Here is a 20,436-nt window from a genome sequence, read left to right on the forward strand (position 1 = left end):
TGCAGTTCTTTGCATCAAGGTGAATGTGTTAATTAACATGTTTTAACTAAAATTTCATAATTTTCATTTTTTTTTTTTTTCCATATTTAGATTCTACAAGCAATGGGGAAGTCCTATCATCCGGGTTGCTTCAGATGTTGTGTTTGCAATGAATGTCTAGATGGGGTTCCATTTACAATTGATATGGACAACAAAATATATTGTGTCAATGATTACCACAAGTAAGTATTATTTTTTTTATAATAGAAGAGCAATTTGTATGCTTGAGATGCTCTCATATGCTGTTTTTAATATCCTCCAAATCATCTTGCATTATTGATGAATTGCTGCACAAACACCATATCATCATACATGTGAAGGTTGACAAATCTATTTTCCAAAATACTTATATTTTTGGAAGACAGATTAATTATTTTTTACAATATTTAGCACAGATTGAGTTGAAAGCATATACAATCGATTCCGGTTATTTGGGACACGTCGGGACTAGTGCATTTTAGCCCGATTAAGCGGCTGCCCCAATTATCCGAAGTTTCACTTAAATAGTTAAAAATACAATGAGCCCCCACTTTATAATTGGTTCACTGTACAATCAAATCATGTTACGATGGACTCACCATAGTAAAGTACCGTTCACTCTACACGTAGTAAGCGCTGGTCATTGTGATCACATTTGTGAATTGAATTTTAATTCTATTAAACAGCGATTCTAATTAGCAAAAATAGGAGGAATATTATCCACAGGCTATTTACCCTTTATTACCTTACCGACTAAAAAATTAAATGATACATGAAAATCGGAAGAATATAGGTGATAATCGGAATAATTAATACATACTGTAATATGTACATACTAACTAGCTGACATTGCTGTTTGCTGACATTTGTGGGTGGAGGTTAAATTTTAAAACAGTAAAAAGATAAGTAATCAGTAACAAAAACACGGCACACACAAATTGCAAGTAACATGATACACGTAAGTCAGAACAGAGTAACAAGTTACGAAGCTTTAAAAATAGGAATGAAGAGAAGATTCTGAAAATTTAATTTTTTATATGATTGAAGATTTCATGGAAGTGTAAACACATTTCACCATAATAACCCACAGAATTCCAGCTGTCGGTATTATCGCAAATTCAATAAGATCGAGTTTACTATCCGTTTATGATAGATTGCACTTACAGAAAAGCCCAATAAACAGGTGCCTGCTAATTGTTTTATGGTTGTGACCTCCAGAAATCAGACCAAACTGTACGGTCAGAGACAATCATAGGATAATCTCCGGTGCTGCGGTCTCCTGCCCTGATTAAACGGCATGTTGTCTCAATTAAGCGAAGTAAATCCTGGCTATTTTCTCGATTGGGTTCTGTTTTTTTTAGATTTGCCCCAAATAAACGGCTGCCCCGATTAACTGGTGGCCCAAATAACCGGAATCCACTGTACTTAGTCACTAAAGTTGGACAATACCAAAATATTTTTGATATTATTCAGATTTTTTGTATGGAATACATCTTTTCTCTTTCAATAAAACTGAAAGAGGAAGAAATATTTACAAAAAGAGTAAACCTTTCAGTTTTACTGAAAGTCTTTTTTTTTTTTTTTAATATTTTCTGTGTGTTGATATTGACCTACTGAAGGAAGTTTTGACTAATATGTTTATTGGTAAAGATGCAGTGTGTATGTTATGGCTGAAATTGTTTCAGTGGTTACATTATAGTGCTTATGAATTGTATTTATTACTTCAAATACAAACAACAAAGGTAGGTCACAAAAAAAATAAGAATCATTATTTAATGTGCACATATACTGCTGTTCCTTTGTGTTAGTAAGTCAGAAAAGGAAATAGGTTTGCATTGCATTATTCAGTTTGCACCACTGTGATTGTGTGACAGGAAAAATATTTCTAATCATAGCATCAATAAGATAACAAAAAAAAATATATATTTTTTTTTTTGTTGTTGAAAGTGGGCATGCTGATTTGATGTTATACAAGAAGTTATTCTTCTTCTTTTCTTCCAGTTTTAATAGAACATAGCCTTCATCTTCATACAACTGCAGCAGATTACACAGATTTTAAAAGACCATCACTTTTTTAATACTCCAGTAGGAGTAATGAATAGTCCTTTGCTGTTGTAATAAGGCTTTCACTTATTAAAGGGTGATTAATGGCTTTCATATATGCAAATATTTTCAATCTGACGTGCTAGCTGAAGTTTTCCTTGTTGATATTAATTCGGTTTTCTTCCTTTTTATAATTGTATTGATATGGCTGGCATGTATGCTGGAGCAGTTTGCATCACTAATGACCTAATACAAATTTTTACTACCTAGAATATCAGATAATTCTAATCATGAAAACTAAATATGCAATAATACTTTACCATATTTATCAACATTGTTTAACTTCTGTACAGAAATAAAGCATTAATCTTTGCTATGAGTAAACAAAAAGCTAAAAAATCATAAATTAAAAGTAGAAACCCTACTTTGGAGTATTCAAAAAAAAATTTCCTTAAATGTGCATTTGAATGTCTTTTGTGGTTAATGTGATCATTCTGAACCAGATCCATCCTTTTTATTACTTCTCAATTGACTGCATGTCCTTGTGGAATCTCTTCCTGTGCTGTTCACTAATATTTTCCCAGATTTTATCAAAAAAAATAGAGGTGTATGTGCAAGTAATGGCTTTTGATTGATGTTCTGCATCTTATTTTTCCATAATTTTCAATCAACTTGGTTCTTTGCAATTTTCACTCTCAACTTTACTGAGAAAGTCAAACCACAAGGTGAAACAACTTCCAGGCATGCTGCATAGCATCAGATATTGTATTCCATTTCTTGTGAAACAAATGTCTGCAGATTTTATCAAAAAAAAATAGAAGTTCATGTGCAAGTAATGGTGTTTGATAGATGTTCTACATCTTATTTTCCCATAATTTTCAATCAACCTAACAATCAACTTGGTTCTTTGCAATTTTCACTCAATTTTACTGAGAAAGTCAAACCACAAGGTAAAACAACTACTAGGCATGCTGCATAGCATCAGATATTGTATTCCATTTCTTGTGAAACAAATGTCTGCTTAAATTGTGGACCATTAAACATGCCACCTTTCACTTTTATATCAGACAATTTTAGAAACACAGATTGTATATTCTCAAAGGTGTCACCTTATGCATCCATTGCTTTTAAAATATTGACTGGTACAAGCTTGATATGTAGTGATGGAAGCAATACTTTATTTCTTGGAACTAAGAGATTTTTAAGCATGTTGTGGGTGTGCTGAACTGCAACTCAGTTCTGTCAAATCACTCTCTTTTGCTACTGATCTACTGGCCTGCTGCCCCAGAGGCAGAAAAAGCAAGAGGCACAAAAAGATACCTAGTGAAATCACCTTACAAACCCAGAGGGAGCCCCAGCATTATGAAGTCCCCACAGACATCCCATGGCGCCTCCGTAGCCAGGTGGGAAGGAGCAGCAGTGTGCAGCACACGCTTCTTGATTAGACCGGGGTTCGAGCCCGTCACCACCAAATACGGAGGATGCGGAAAGGTCAGGGACTGACCACCGCATATCCCGGAGCAATATGGCCTTAGTTGCTAATGCTCCTAAAAACAAAAAAAAACAGACATCCCATTTATACTGGTTATATATGATCTTCTCTATCACATGCATCATATTTCCGTAGTCTTCTTTATTAATACAAACAGAGTATGCAACAAGAATTGATGGGTGTATGTTCCCATTGAAAAGCAACACAGCTTTGAAGATTTCATTTGAACTATGAAAAGATGCCACTGTTCTGGATTATAACTGCCAATTTCTTCTTAAAGACCAATGAGATCAATATAACAGCACTGGGACTCTGAATAGTATAAAAACATGCATTAGTAATGTCTTTTTCTATGTGGAAGTCTTGCAGCTAGGATCTGATAGATTCCACTCTTTTTACATGTTTTCTGCCACTTATATTTGAGAGCGGGTACATTCAATGTAGCGGCCTCTATAGCCGAGTGGTCAGGAGCGGGAGAGCAGTAGCAGACACTCTTTGAGTAGACCGGGGTTCAATCCCCTGACTGCTAAATGCGGTTGATCTGCCAACCTGCACTGGACCAGCGTGGCAGATTATGGTCCATTTCCCTCAGCATGAATTGTTGAGGAGGCTTCCATCCTGCAGTGGGTTGATAAGGGTTGCAGTTATCAGTTACATCCAATGTGCCATAATTTTTGTAATGTTGAAAAATAACAGCATTCCAATTTAATTTTTGGCTGAGCTGTAAATCAGAAGAGAACCCCATTTTTATCAAAAGTTTATTCTGTGTACAAAAACTAACCTTAGTACAAGCAAAAAAATAAAATAAAATAAAATATGTACCAAGCTATAAACAGAAAAAAGTGTTGCTGCTAAATAGTCTAGAGTTCATTCGGTGTGCTGACAAAATTGATTAGTTAATTTCATGTGCCTTTACGCTTATACCATTTGTATATAATTGACCACTAAAGAATGTTAGCCTACATGAATTATTGCACAGCATCTGGGTGTTTTATGGATGCTTATATGCACCATACTCAGTGACTGTGTTAAATGAGATAATAGGAGCTTTACACTCTCATAGAGCTCTCAGGAGCTCTAAGAGATCTTTCATATGATAAATCAAGCAATGAAAATATCTTCCCAATCCTAATGTGAAACACACAACAGCTGTGATATGGAAAATTACAAGATGCAATTAGAGAGGCATATTAAACTGAAAATCAGTTCTTTGAGAAGAATGAATAATCTTAATAACATTATTTTATGGTTTATAAAAATTAATTAATGCAATCTTACACAATTTTTTTTTCTTCTGGAACAATATTTCACTTAGTACTTGTCACGTTAGCATTAGTATTGACATGCGATGGAAGAAAGCAAGCTTATATAAGCATCAGCCAAAAAGATTTTGCCGATGCTTATATAAGCATCGGCAAAAAAAAAAAAAAACATGCATCCCATTTCACCTATCTCCATTCCCTCCAAAAGTTTGTGTAGATCTTCCTTGAATGAATTTAGACAATCAACTTTCACAACACCAGATGAAAGTTTGTTTCAGCAATCAACCACTCACTGGCCAAATAAATGCTACAACGATCTCTCCTCAATTTGAATTCATGCTCCCTCAAGTGTGTAATCTGAGTAAGAGGAAGAATCCCATCAGCATTGAGCATGCTGAAACCGTTCAAAGCCTTAAACACCTCAGTCAGATCATCTTGCAGGTACCTAGTCTCCATATGCTGCAATTTGAAGAACTGAAGCCGTTCTTGGTAAGAGCAACCCTTTATTCCCCTCATCAATCTCATTGCCTTCTCCGTACTCATTCCAGCAGCTCTACATCCTTCCTAAAATGAGGCCTCCAGACTTGTATACAGTACTCAAGATGCGGCCTAACCATGGCCTTGTACAAACGGATAATCATCTCCTTATCTCTGCTAGCAAATTTTCTGTATATAATTGGCAAAACCCCATGATCTGTCCTGGTAGCAGGTCTGCACTGCTCAGAGAATTTCATATCTGATTGTACAATTACCCCAAGTCTTTCATTTTACCATTACCCAGAGTGTAGTACCACATAGTTGATAAGTTACTCTGGGATTACTGCTACCCATGTGCATTGCCTTGCATTTGTCAATGTTAAACATCAATTGCCATTTCTCAGTCATCTGCCTAACTTTTCTAGATCCTGTTGCAGCAGTGTACTGTCACTGCTGCAACAGGCATACTGTCATTAACAACCCTGCCAACCTTCATATTGTCTGCAAACGTGAACATTTAAGCCTGATATATCTTCATGAATCACTTATAAGTTTATCAAGTGGAAATCTGCTGTACACTAATGGAAACAGTGAAAGGAGTGATGGTGGAGTTGGGTTTCTGGTCCATAAAGATTTTAAAAACAACATTTTGGAATTCAAAAATACATCACCAAGGGTGTCAAGATTTCTAAGAGGTACAAGCTAAAGATTATAATGATTTATGCACCAACATCGAGCCATGATGATGAAGAGGTTGAAGAAATGTACACCGAAATTGAGTCTTCTAGATGAGCAGAAAACCCACTACACTATTATTATGGGGGACTTCAATGCTAAGGTTGGAAAAAGGCAAAACAGCGCAGAAAGAGGAACTATAGGAAATTTTGGAATTGGTGAAAGAAATAAGAGGTGAAAGACTTGTGGAATTTGCAGAATCTCAAGGACTGTCAGTAATGAACCCTTTTTTCAAGAAAAGGGTGAACAGAAAGTGGACATGGAAGAGTCCAAATGGATTAACAACTAATGAAATCGACTTCATCCTCACTAACAGAAGATATATTGTGAATGATGTTACCGTCCTGAATAAGGTAAATGTTGGAAGTGATCACAGAATGGTAAGATGTACACTTGATATAGATGTAGGAAAGGAAAGGAAAAAACTGACTCAAGTAGATAATACAAAGGTCTTTGAGATAACAGAGGAGGAGAAAAAGCAGTATGTACTGGAACTTAAGAACAAGTTTGAGCTTCTGCAGACTGCTCAGGACCAAGATATCGACGAGGAATATTACAACTTTCTGAAAGTGATAAAGCCCAAGAAACCTATAGGGAAACAGAAATCCAAAGAAGAAAAAATTAGTCAAGAAACACTTGTCATGATGAACCGAAGACGACAAATGAAGAGCAAGAAAAACATTGACACGGAGAAAATTGAGTATACTGAGTTATGCAAAGCCATTAGAAAGAGACTCAGAGAGGACATAAGAAGATTTAACACAAGAAAAGTAGAACAAGCATTAAGGGAAAACAAAGGATTTGAATCAGCAGCCATGAGCAGTAATACAGAAAGACAAATGATACTGAAACTGACGAATAGCGATGGTGTACTTATAAACAGCAGAGAAGGCATAATTCAAATAGCAGAAGACTACTATAGAGAATTATACAAGGAGCGAGGGAATGATACCAGCAGTGGGGAAGATGGATTGCAAAGTAGCAACACATACAACATACCCGATATTCTTCCTGATGAGGTAGAACATGCATTGAAGAAAATGAAGAATCGGAAAGCCCCGGGGGAAGATGAAGTTACTTTAGAGTTGTTAAAATCGGGAGGAAGAGACATAACACAAAAACTGGCAAGGCTCTTCACAAAGTGCATTAGAAAAGGTGTGATGCCTAAGCAGTGGAATAATGCAATCATAGTTTTGCTGCATAAGAAAGGAGATAAATCAGAAATTGGAAATTATAGACCAATTAGCTTGTTATCCCACATCTACAAGTTGTTCACAAGGGTCATTACTAACAGATTGGAAAAAATACTTGATGAGAATTAACCGAAAGAGCAAGCTGGCTTTAGGACAGGATTCTCAACTATGGATCGCCTTCACGTAATATCACAGCTAATGGAGAAAGCAAATGAATATAAAACACCATTATGCCTGGCATTTGTGGATTATGAAAAGACATTTGACTCCATACAGCATAAGGCAATGTTTCGGGCACTAGAAAGACAAGGCATAGATACCCCATATATTATGATTTTGAAGAAAATATATGAGAGTGCTACCTCCTTTATTAGACTAGACAAAGACAGTAGGAAATTTAAAATCGAGAAAGGAGTTTGACAAGGAGACACAATATCTCTGAAACTGTTTACTGCTGCCCTTGAGAAAGCTTTCAGAAGATTAGACTGGTCGCAGAAAGGAGTCAATGTGAACGGAGAGTACCTAAACCATTTACGATTTGCAGATGACATTGTGGTCATAAGCCACGATCCCAAAGAATTAGAGAAAAATCTTAATCAGTTATGCACAGTTAGTAAGGATTTTGGACTAAAGATGAATATGGCTAAAACAAAAGTAATGATGAACAAGTATGCCATGGAAAGGGAAATAATGATTGAAGGAGCAGTAATTGAAAAGGTGGAGTCATATACTTATCTGGGACAAGTTATTAGCTGTAATAATGATAAATGGCTGGAAGTCAAGAGAAGAATAAATTTTGGATGGATAGCATTCAGGAAATATAGTCACATACTGAAGAGCAATATCCCAGTTTGTCTGAAACGTAAAATAATGAATCAATGTATACTCCCCACCATGACTTATGGAAGTGAAACTTGGGCACTCACCAAAAGAATGGAAGAGAAGCTGAGAACTACACAGCGAAGAATGGAACGAATTATATTGGGAATCAGACTGTTAGATAAGAAGAGAAACACATGGATTAGGCAGCAAACTCAAGTAAAGGACATTCTTATCAAACCTAAAGAACTAAAATGGTCTTGGGCAGGACACATAGCTCGAAGACATGATGACAGATGGACTAAGAAAATAACAGAATGGTACCCAAGAGGAGCTAGAAGAAAACCTGGAAGACAAAGGCGGAGATGGATAGATGAAATTCATGAGTTTTTGGTTAGTAAATGGATGGCCAGTGCTCAAAACAGAAGTAACTGGAAAGTTGCTGGAGAGGCCTTCATCCTGCAGTGGATTGATAATGGCTGATGATGATGATCTTCATCAATATCATTGATAAATATTGCAAACAACAATTGACCCAACACCAAACCTGGGGGACTTCACTAATAACATTAGTCCACAGAGAGCAGTATCCATTGATTACCACTCTCTCCTTCCACTCAACCATCCCTTTATCCATAGCAGCAATTTTCCCTTGCTCCAGTTTGTACATAAAACACTGGAGATCTGCAAATGTATCCCTAATTCACGAAAGGGGATCGAAAGGTGACATGAGTAACGGACACTGCTGTTCGTGGACTAATGTTATTAGTGGAGTCTCACAGGGTTCGGCGTTGGGCCCACTGTTGTTTTGTATATTTATTAATGATATTGATGAAGGTACATCAGGCTTAGTGTTGAAGTTTGCAGATGATTCAAAGGTTGGCAGGGTTGTTAATGGCAGTGTGCTACTGCAACAGGATCTAGAAAATTTGGACAGATGGGCTGAGAAGTTGGCAACTGAAGTTTAACAAATGCAAAGTACTACATATGGGTAGAAGTAACCACAGAGAAACATACCAACTGTGTAGTACTACACTTAGGGTGGTAGAAAATGAAAAAGACCTTGGAGTAATTGTGCGGTCAGATATGAAGTTTTCTAAGCAATGCAGACTGGCTGCAAGAGCAGATTGTGGGGTTTTGTCAATGATATACAGGAATTTTGCTAGCAGAGAAAAGGAGGTGGTTATCCCTTTGTATAAGGCAATTGCCAGGCCACACCTTGAGTACTGCATATAGGTCTGGAGGCCTCATTTTAAGGAGCATGTAGATTTGTTTGAGCATGTGAAGAGAAGGGCAACAAGATTGGTGAGGGGAATGAAGGGATCCTCTTGCCAAGAGAGGCTTGTTCTGCAAATTGCAGCGGCTAGAGATTAGACCAACAAGGTGATCTGATTGAGGTGTACAAGGCCTTGAATGGGTTGAGCATGCTGAATTCTGATGGGATTCTTCTGCTTGCTCAGGTTAAGAGCAAGCAGAAGAATTGAGGAAAGACAGTTGTAGAATAGATGTGCAGAAATTCGCCTTTAGCCAGCAGGTGGTTAATTGCTGGAACAAACTTCTATCTGCCATTGTGGAAGTTGATAGCTTAAATAAATTCGAGGAAAAGGACAAACTTTTAGAGGGGACGGTTGCGTAAATTTTTTTTTTTTTTTTTTTTTTTTTGCTGATGCTACATAAGCTCATACGTTTGCTTTCTTTCATCACATGCCTCTATTACTATTACTGCTCCAGTTTGTACAGTAGTGTTTTATGTTCAGCAGTATGAAAAGCTTTCCTGAAATCCAAGTATATGATATCAAAGTTATTTTTTGCATCCAGTTCCTTTGAATGTTCAAGTCAGTACATGGATAGGTTGATCGGCAATAATGTTTGTCATTTCATTGTTTGTTGTCGTTCTGAGGAATACAACCACAAGGAATTGTTTCATTAATTAGATTGTTATTAGCCAAGAATATCTGCTTTTTTGATATCCAATGGAGATAAGCTTGGAAACCATTGTAACAGTATCTTCCAATCTTATAAATAACTAAATTTTTTTTTTTTTTTTTTTTTTTTGTTCTACAGATGCTCACAGGAATTAGGAGTGCACAGTTACTGTAGTCATCTACTAGGATAACATCATAGTGCACCAAAGGCACAAAACTGTATATAACATTCAGTTATATGTATGTATATTGGACAGATGGTATCAGTATGGAATGTGTATTAACCAAATGTACAGTAGCCGAGCATTAGGTGTGTGTTTGTTCATGATATTGCCCTAAAGTTTTGTATCCATAAAGACAAATTATATATCATTTGAAAAGTCTCAGCCAGCAATTGAGTATAAACCAGAATTTGAGTTAATTTTTAAATACAAAATTGAGTAATTCCAAAAAGAAAAATTCATTGGGAAGGAAATACGTAATGCAAAAAATGTGGGTTTACTTTTAAAATGAACACCCTGTGTTTTCACTTGTGCCTTTCATTTGAAACTACTCAATCTACACTAAATCATGAAATTTTTGCTTATGTAGGGGATAACAGCAGTAAACAGTTTTAGTAGATAAATAATCAGCTATTGAATTAATTTTTCTCTCTGAAGCTTGATTATATACCAGTAATAGAAATAAAACTTAACAGTGAGAAACCTACAAAACTTAAAATTAAAACAAAGAAGGAAAATATGTTTAAATGTTTCCTTTAAACTTCTTTAATATAGAGAAAAAATGAATTGTAAAAGCTTTCCAAACAGTAAATACTCTTCTAATGAATTATTTACTTCTCAAGTAAATGATTTTATGTAATTATTAAAAAAAAAAAAAAAAAAAAAATGCAAGTAATTTTTTTTGTGGAGGAGGAATAACAGGTAAAACAAATCTAGGAATTATTGAGCTTTTTGTCTAAGACTCCTACATACATACATACATACCTAATGTTTGAATTAGAGTATTACAAGCTGTCTTTACACGCCATGTTTTTGGTTTGAGGGATATACTAGGAGCAAAGAGTGGGAGCAAATTTTGAACTCTGCTAAGTAGACTTTTTTAATATTTCCTAAAAATTATTGGTTTCTGTTATCCATTTATTTAAAATTAATGCTTCAGTTATTATTTCTATTTATCTGATAGTTGGTGTAATCATTTACTACTTTGCCTTTGAAACTGCTTAAAAAAATGAAAGTCAAAATGGGAGAGAATTCTGCCATTGTTATTCATTGAATTGATATAAGAATATTAATGCTATTTAGTATTAGTATTATTCCATATAATCCCATAGAAGTATAAATAATATTAACTTTTTTTTTTTTCGGTTTTTTTTTTAGAGTTTTTAATAAGTGTATCCTATAAATGTATAATAACAAAAATGTGATTTTTGTTATTATACATTGCCTTATACAGAGGGACAATCACCTCCTTCTCCCTGCTAGCAAAATTCCTATATATCATTGACAAAACCCCATGACCAGCCCTGGCAGCACAATTACTCCCAGGTCTTTTTCATTTTCTACCACCTTAAGTGTAGTACCACACAGTTGGTACGTTTCTCTGGGGTTACTTCTACCCATATGCAGTACTTTGCATTTGTGCGGAAATTTGCCTTTAGCCAGCGGGTGGTTAATTGCTGGAACAAACTTCCAGCAATTAACCACCTTTTTTTTTTTTTTTTGGCTGATGCTGCATAAGCTCATACACTTGCTTTCTTGCATCACATGCCACTACTACTACATAGTAAATAACATAACAAGAGCGTAGTATGTGCAATTGCATGATCTGAGAATAGTGTAATGATATCTCTTAGTTGTATTTGATATTTTTAAATTCTTTGTTTGTTTTCAGTGCAAAGAGTGCAAGGTGCAAATTCATTCTGATGGGCCTGTATGATAGCTTGAAAAATAATCAGTGTCCTTGAAGGAATTGAAACAAGGGGCCCATCAAGCACTTGGCTGCCAAGTTTGCACAAGCAAGGTCTCTAGCATCTAGCCATGCTTCTGTGTCAGACAGCATATCATCATTCTTCTCTTTCTTGATGAATCCCCTCTACTTCTCTCTCTCTCTCTCTCTCTCTCTCTCTCTCTCTCTCTCTCTCTCTCTCTCTCTCTCTCTCTCTCTCTCTCTCTCTCTCTCAGGGTAATTCAGAAATTTTTTTTTTTTTTTGGCTGGTGCAGCATAAGCCTCAGGCTTCCTTGCACCATATGGCTAATAATAATAATAACAACAACATGGAACCAGAACTCTCTGTGGCAGAGAGTTCTGGTCCCATAGGAAGTAGCTATTGTCAGGGAAATAGGACGTCTTGTCTAAAAAGGATAGGTAGAATAGGACTAGGGTATGTCTGCCAGAGGCAAAAGTTAATGATGCTGCAAAACAGCCCACATATTTTAAGGGCACAAAAGGTGACATTGTTGTACACATTAGTATTAATAATATTATAAGAACAGATCTGAGGATTTATTTAATAGAATAAGAGAAAGCAGTGTTCTTGATGTCATTGTCAGCAGAAGATCTTCATTCGTTAAGAATCTCTAAATAAAAGAACCAATAGGTTGCAGTGATCATAATATATCAATGTGAGATCTATTTAGGAATATAGCTACTCAAGGGAAGGAATTTTCTTCTGTAAAGGCAACTACAGTGGTCTTAGAAAGTTTTTAAATTACTTTCAGTGGGACCAATTGAGGTTTCCAATTGCAAATTCTAAATGAAGAAACATTTGGGGAAGTATTTGTATAGGCTACTAAGCTTTTTATACTAACTAAGAAATATTGTTTTGCTGCCTCTGTAGCCAGGTGGGAAGGAGCAGCAGTGCGTAGCACACGCTTCTTGATTAGACCAGGGTTCGAGCCCATCACCACCAAATACGGAGGATGCGGAAAGGTCAGGGAATGACCACTGCATATCCCAGAGCAATATGGCCTTAGTTGCTAATGCTCCTAAAAACCAAATAACAAACAAACAAACAGATATTGTTTTAATGTTTAGACCTCTACGGATGTCTGCTAAACTGATGAGGCTAATGGCAGAGAAGGAAAATGCATGGGGTGTTTATAAGTTATCACGAGATGCACAGGGCGCCTCCGTAGCCAGGTGGGAAGGAGCAGCAGTGCGTAGCACACGCTTCTTGATTAGACCGGGGTTCGAGCCCGTCACCACCAAATACGGAGGATGCGGAAAGGTTAGGGAATGACCACCGCATATCCCGGAGCAATATGGCCTTAGTTGCTAATGCTCCTAAAAAAAAACTAAATAACGAGATGGAGTGGGCCATTGTCGAGGCCATTTTATGTCAAGGATCTGAGTATATTCTTACCATGTGTACGCCATATCCAAAATTTCATTACTTCATACATCATTCCCCCCCCCCCACACACACACACTTTTTCTTACTATTGAATACACTATGAATTGTCAAACTAATAGAGTTAGCTTATCTGCGAAAAGATCTAAACCTCCCAAACACTTCCTAGTCCATTTCACAAATATACTTGATCTCAGTTCTAATCTCCGCAATGTCCATTTCCACTTGCAATCTGCCAAACTCCCTGTACCTTCTGACAGAATCTCAGTTGCCCAAAATTATTCGCTGTATGATTCCTTTCGCCTCAAAGGTGGTACTTGTGCATATGTCCGTTCTGATATTCCCTGTCAGAGACTTGGCAATTTGGAATCTCCTCTCTTTGATCTTCTCTGGCTTAAAATCTCTCTCTACCTCATTGTGTCAAATTCATCTGTTGTCTCTACCGTTCTCCCTACTCCACTAATCACTTGGAGCTCTTTGACTTCCTCTCTTTGCAACTTGACTTTCTCCAGTCCAACTTTCCTAACAGTGAGGTAATTTTCCTTGGTGATTTTATTGTTCACAATTCCAGCTGACTTCCATTCTCTAGTCACACAGACCCAGCTGGTTGAGATGCTGAGACTTTTGTAATTACTAGTGACCTCGCAGATATTGTTTATTTAACTACAAGACTCCCGGACAATCCTAACCATACAGCCAACACGCTTGATCTTTTTCTCACAAACAACCCTTCTAAGTACACAGTTGAAGTGAGTGGTCTTTTAGGCACCTCAGATCACAACTTGGCGATTGTCTCTTCTCCAATGGAGCCTTTATCTCATGGTTATTCCCAACTTAGTGTTTGGCATTACAAGAATGTAAAATGGGATGACATGCGAGATTTCTTTTTTTATTTTCTTGGTCGGATTACTGTTTCAAAACTTCCTGATGTCAATGTTTGTTCAGATTGTGTCAGTGAAATTATTCTTGTAGGAATGGAATCCTTTATTCCACACTCCACTTTAAAATCTTGTCCTTTACCTAAACCTTGGTTTTTCAATAAATGTGCTAGGGCTCTTCAAGAGATGAATATTGCATATCGTAATTGGCTTGTTTCCAATTCTTCAGTTTCATTTTCTGCTTACACCAAGGCTCGCAACAATTGTAAAGCAGTTATTAATCAGTCCAAACTAGAGTTTGAACAGGCTTAGAGTAAAAAACTTGCTTCTTGCCCTAATGGTAGCCAAGCATTCTGGTCTCTTGCCAAAGCTATTGGCCGCAACTTTTGTATATCTCTGCTCCCACCTCTGTCAAAACCAGATGGTTCTGTTTCACTTCAGCTAAGGATAAAGCTGACCTGCTAGCATCCCATTTTTCTTCCAATTCATGTATTAATGATCTTGGTAAAACACCTCCCACCATGCTCTATTCAATGCCTCCTGTGGTCTTCCATCAAAAGGATGTCCGAAGGATATTGACAAATCTTGATGCTCGGAAAGCTCCAGGTCTTGATGGTATTTCTCCACTTGTTCTCAAAACCTGTGCGCCTGAACTTACTCCTGTTCTTTGCTGCCTTTTTTTCACTTTCTTATTCCAGAGGTGTTTTTCCTTCTGCTTGGTTCTGTTTGCTCATATCCAGCTAGTTCCTGAAAAGGGTGACAAATCCTTCCCATCCAATTATCGACCCATTGCAATTACTTCTACTCTCTCTAAAATAATGGAGAAATCAATGAACCTCCAACTTTTAAACTACCTAGAATCCTTCCATCTGATCAACAATTGCCAGTATGGATTTCATCAATGTCGATCCACTGGTGATATTCTGGCTTCTGTTACCCATTTACGGACAAATTCAATGGAAAAATTTGGTGAAACACAAGCAGTTGCTCTTGACATCTCAGAAGCTTTCGATCGTGTTTGGCCTAAAGGTTTTCTGAACAAGCTTCTGTCTTATGGTTTTTTGTAATTGGTTATCCAGTTTTCTCTCTGACTGCTCAATTGAGGGTGATGGTAGATGACTCTCTGTGTCTTCTAACTTCTCCACTAATGCTGGTGTCCCCCAAGGTTCAGTTCTTTTCCTCTTGTATTAATGACCTTCTTCCATTGACCGGAAATCCTATCCATAGTTTTGCCGATGATAGCACATTGCATTTCACTTTCCAGTTTGAGAAACCTTGCCCTGCTCAATCAGCTTTAACTTCTCGAATATCTGCTATAAATTCCTTAAACGCCGATCTCCAAATAATTCTCCAGTGGGGCAAAGACAACTTAGTTGATTTCAATCCTTCTAAATCTCAGTCTTGCCTTATATCTCGCAAAAAGGATTCTTCAGCTCCTGTGCTTATCTTTGGTGACACTCCGATTTCTAGTCAAGATGATATATCTCTTTTGGGGATTACCCTGACTTCTAATCTCTCTCTCTCTTGGCACAAGACATTACAAATATTGCTAGCTGGCCGCCGTAGCCTAGTGGTTAGGCGCGCGGGTGCATAAGTACACGTGCCTTGAGTGACCGGGGTTCAAGCCCGTGACTACTGAATACGGTGCTGTTTCTTGTATTCTGTCTATCTTGTGAACTCCTCTGACCGTTTGGTCGTCCCGGAGTACTATAAACAGAAAATTTATTTATTTATTTATAGGCCGCCGTAGCCTAGTGGTCAGGCGCGCGGGTGCATAAGTACACGTGCCTTGAGTGACCGGGGTTCAAGCCCGTGACTTCTGAATACGGTGCTGTTTCTTGTATTCTGTCTATCTTGTGAACTCCTCTGACCGTTTGGTCGTCCCGGAGTATAAAGAGATAATTTATTTTTATTTATTTTTATTTACCTCTGCATCTAAAAAACTTGGTTTTCTCTTTTGCTCTCTGTGTTTTCTTCCAAACAGCTGTTCACTCTGTACAAATCGCAAATCCACCCTACCATAGATTATTGTTCCGAAATCTGGGCTGTGTCCCCAAAACCTCTGTTAGGCTTCTAGATTCCATTCAGAAGAGGGCAGTTAGGTTAATTAATGACTCATCTCTAACAGCCACTCTTCACTCTCTGTCCCATAGATGTTCTGTTTCTGCTGCATGCCTTTTCTACAGATATTCCATGGGCACTGTTTTTCTGAATTGGCTTCTATAATTCCTGCTCTCTCTTTTTCAAAACAGTCCGAATACGTGCCGCCAACATCCATTTACTGTCCAACTTCAAACTCACAGAACCAACTTTTCATCTTTCTTGTTTATTCATTCAACTGCCGTTTTCTGGAACAACCTTCCTTCATACATATTTCCTGAAAATTACAAGCTACAGAAGTTCAAGTCCAATGTCAACAAATATCTTCTTTCGTTTTCTCAACCTCCAACCCAAGCACAGTACTAAGTACTATAGGTTCTAATACCTCTCGTGTTTGGGGTTCTCATAAAAAAAAAAAAAAAACTCTTGTTAGATCTCAACTGGACTATGGTGTCCCCATATACAACTCTAAAAGAATGCCATTTAGTAGCTTAATCCAATTCACTATTGTGTCTTATGGATAGCCTTTGGAGCTTTCCAGACATGTCTTGTTCAGAGCTTATACGTAAAGCAAATGAACATCATCTCAGGAGAAAATGCTCCTGAATTATTTAACCAAAATAAGTGCCTACCAACTCGTCCTATGCATTCATATCTCTTTGGTCTGCAGTGAAAAGTGAACTATAGCAGAACATTAGCAAAAGAAAAAGCTAATGCAACATTGGCAGCTTGTGCACCATTAAACACCCATACCCCACACACACGAAACATTGGAATGTGCACTTAAATGTCATATTCCAAGAAGCTTCCGAACTAAATCCTCCATAGGCTTAATATTCAGCATCTTGTGGTGATCACCTTTTGTAAATAGGAAAAGCACTGTATTTCAAATGTGAATATCAAACAATTACCTGTGGTTTATTTATCAGCAAATTACAGCTGTATCCAGATATATACTGATGGATCTAAAACTGACTTCTACAAGAGCAGCAGTCTTTTTAAAATTTACCATATCTACATCACTTCCAATTGAATGCAGTGTGTATTGCCAAATTGTATGCAATTAAATTTGCCTTTGATCTTATTAGCACCTTTCTTACACCACAGATTGTAATCCTAAATTCTTTGAGGGCAATTACTGCCCTCATAGAATTTAAGAATAGCATGGGGGAGGGGGAAGAAGACCTGCAATGCAAGTCTTTCTTCTGTTATTCGTTTATGAAACAAATTCTGATCTTGATTCAGCATAATGCAACTTGCCAATCATTGAAGCTCTGCTGGATTTCAATATCCACTGGAATTTCTGGGAATGAAACTGCAGATTATGCTGCCAAGCACTCAGTCAACCAGTATTATACACAAGCACGGGTTCAATATTCAGACTACAAACCTCTCATCCAACGCGCATGCCCCAATCAGTGGAAACAACTATTGCAATCTCAGACTAACAATAAACTGTTACAGAAACACAAACCACAACTGTGGAACTGTAGTTTTTGAAACAACAGATGTGAAGTTGTTTTTACCAGAAAATGGATTGGATAAATCCATCTGATGCACATATTTCTCTTCACCGGGGGAGGGGGGGAAGAGATCCTCCACAGTGCATTCACTGCCACTGCTTTTTAACCATGATACATGTCCTCACAGACTGTCCACATTACCAAACTGACAGATCTGCAGCCTTTGTATCCATTAGCACCACACCACATTGTAAGAAATAATTGCCAACTTTATTGAATTATTCAATTACTTGAAACAAACTCACATATACTATATGATCACCTTTAATTCATATATGTTTTCCATCTATAGTATTTGAACAAGCACAGTATGGCCATAATAGCTATTGAGTCATTAAATCCCAAAAATAGTGGCCCTTTTAGAATAATTTGTAAAGCCATCTGAAGTTTAATTAAAATTAGATGAATAAAAATCTGCAAATTATTATTCTTTGTTGGGCTGCATGTAATACATCAACTGTCAATGGATGAATTTTCATGAAATTTTATATTTGACTCTTTTAGAACTATTTGCTGAGCCTTTCCAAATCTTATTGAAATTGGACCAAAAGAAATCCAGTCTCTCTCTCTCTCTCTCTCTCTCTCTCTCTCTCTCTCTCTCTCTCTCTCTCTCTCTCTCTCTCTCTCTCTCTCTCTCTCTCTCCTGTTGCATAGGCTACGCATATACAATGTTATCAATCGCAAATTATTACTATTTGCTAAACATTGCCTGAAGTGTAACACACTTCATAACTTGTTTTGTTGATATAGTTCTTCAGTTCTGACACAGTTGATCACATTGAAGGTCAAAACCATAGTGAATGAATACTAATTTAATTTGTATTGATGTTTAATGAACATTTATAAATTTAATTTTATTTTTATTTTATTTTTTTTTTTGCAATATGCAAAGTGATTTTTCCTGTTGTTGAATCCTAATAAGTTTGTTGCCCTTTGCACGAGTCCAGAAGTTCTCAGTAGGAGTGCTCATGTTGGTACAATTTTCTAAATTTCATTTAGAAGACTCAAATACATGTTTTTGTGAGTGGCTTAAAACAGAATGATGTTCTGAAGGGAATTTGAAATTAATTAAAATTCCAAAAAGCAGTATTCAGTACTATTCATTATTTTTACGATTTTTAACTTAGATTTTAAGTTATTGTATTTTGAGGCTTTGGTTATTAATTTCTTTGATATTTAGTGTTGATATTTCTTTGATAATTTTATTGAATTGGTAGTTGTAGTACCAAGTTCATATTTGAATATTTGTCAACCCTGAAGTCCCATGGAAGTTGGATAGACAGGATAAACAAAATGTTTATCCTATAACTGCAAGATTTTCTTTGAGGTTGAAGATAAAACTGCAGTGTTTCAAATTGATTTAATTAATGATTCATTCTTTTTATATTAGTGTGCTTTTAAACTTTTTCACCTTGCCTGACCACAGCTATTCTTTAATTCTTAAATTGTTATAAGCTGAAGCATTTTTCTTCTTCTTCTTCTGGTCTGCTTTGTGCTTGCATTCTCTTACAGTATACAATATGTATCTACTGTCTAAGCTAGCTCCAGTTCTTTACATTCTGAGAAACATTAAACGTTTTTGACACTCTTGTTAACTTGGTTTCTTTTCTTTTTACAGAATGTATGCTCCAAAATGTGCAGCATGTGGTCAGGCAATAACTCCAGTTGAGGTATTTCCTAATTTTTGTAATTTCTTGTTTCTTTGTCTGAGAAAAATATACAAAAATGAAACTTAATGAAAAGTGATTTTTTTTTCATAACTAATTTTATAAACAAACTAAGCTGTAATAAGCTTGCTAAGCAAGCAGTCTTTATGCAGTTTCATTGTTTAGAGCACGTATCTATTTGTTTTAAAATGTTATCAGCAAAAAGATTTTGTTAATTTTCACGGATAGTTTCATGTATGGTCTAGTGAAATCAAATCTAAAGTTTAAAGAAAGATGCTCTTATATCAGTTTGTTATTTAACAGCAACATGAAATTAATAAGTGAAACAAGCAATGTCAAACAGTGTTCAATCAAATGCATTCTTTTGAAGTATTGAACTTTGATTATGAGGTAAGGTGATTTTGCTTCTTTTAAAAAAGAAAATAGTTCAGGTAGGTGGGGGGGGTAGGGTTTTGGGTTTGGAGTAAAGAAAGGTTCTTGAGATAAACTAGAATTGCTATAACACCTGATAAAATTTAAATAATAAGGAAAGGAATAAAGGGACTAATTTATTTACAATTCCGGTTCCTCTCCCTCTCTTATGAACAGTGTCTCAAAGGAGACACTGTTCATAAGAGAGGTTAGCTATATTTTGATCTGTTAAGAAAAATAATGAACTGTTTCAGTAATTATACAAACAGTACTATTATATAATTTCTAAATAATATTATATATAGGAGCTTTCAAAGTATTTTAAATGAGGAGATATTTAACCCACCTTGGGGTAACAAAGTTTCAGTTTTATTGAAACATTAATTATTATGAATATATTAAGTTCATAATAATGAAATATGAAACATTATTATTATGAACATATTATGAATTAGAAGCTCAGCAGCTTCTAATTCAAAAATTAGACTGTTTTGAGTCCTCCATGGCAGCAGTTCCTAACCATTCTTTACTTATATATCAA

At 36.3% G+C, this 20,436-nt stretch overlaps 1 protein-coding gene across 1 annotated transcript in view; it reads left to right on the forward strand.

The window, feature by feature from the left end:
• Nucleotides 1–20,436, forward strand: part of LOC150082700 (uncharacterized) — a 187,439-nt gene that overhangs the window by 107,597 nt on the left and 59,406 nt on the right. Inside the window, exons 5-6 of the mRNA XM_090378245.1 lie at nucleotides 91–221; nucleotides 19,436–19,487. Coding sequence (XP_090234371.1) covers nucleotides 91–221; nucleotides 19,436–19,487 — 183 coding nt within the window. The remainder of the gene's footprint in view (nucleotides 1–90; nucleotides 222–19,435; nucleotides 19,488–20,436) is intronic.

This window comes from Mastigoproctus giganteus, chromosome 7, assembly GCF_048544385.1.
Source record: "Mastigoproctus giganteus isolate SK-2022 chromosome 7, ASM4854438v1, whole genome shotgun sequence".
Taxonomy (NCBI): domain Eukaryota; kingdom Metazoa; phylum Arthropoda; class Arachnida; order Uropygi; family Thelyphonidae; genus Mastigoproctus; species Mastigoproctus giganteus.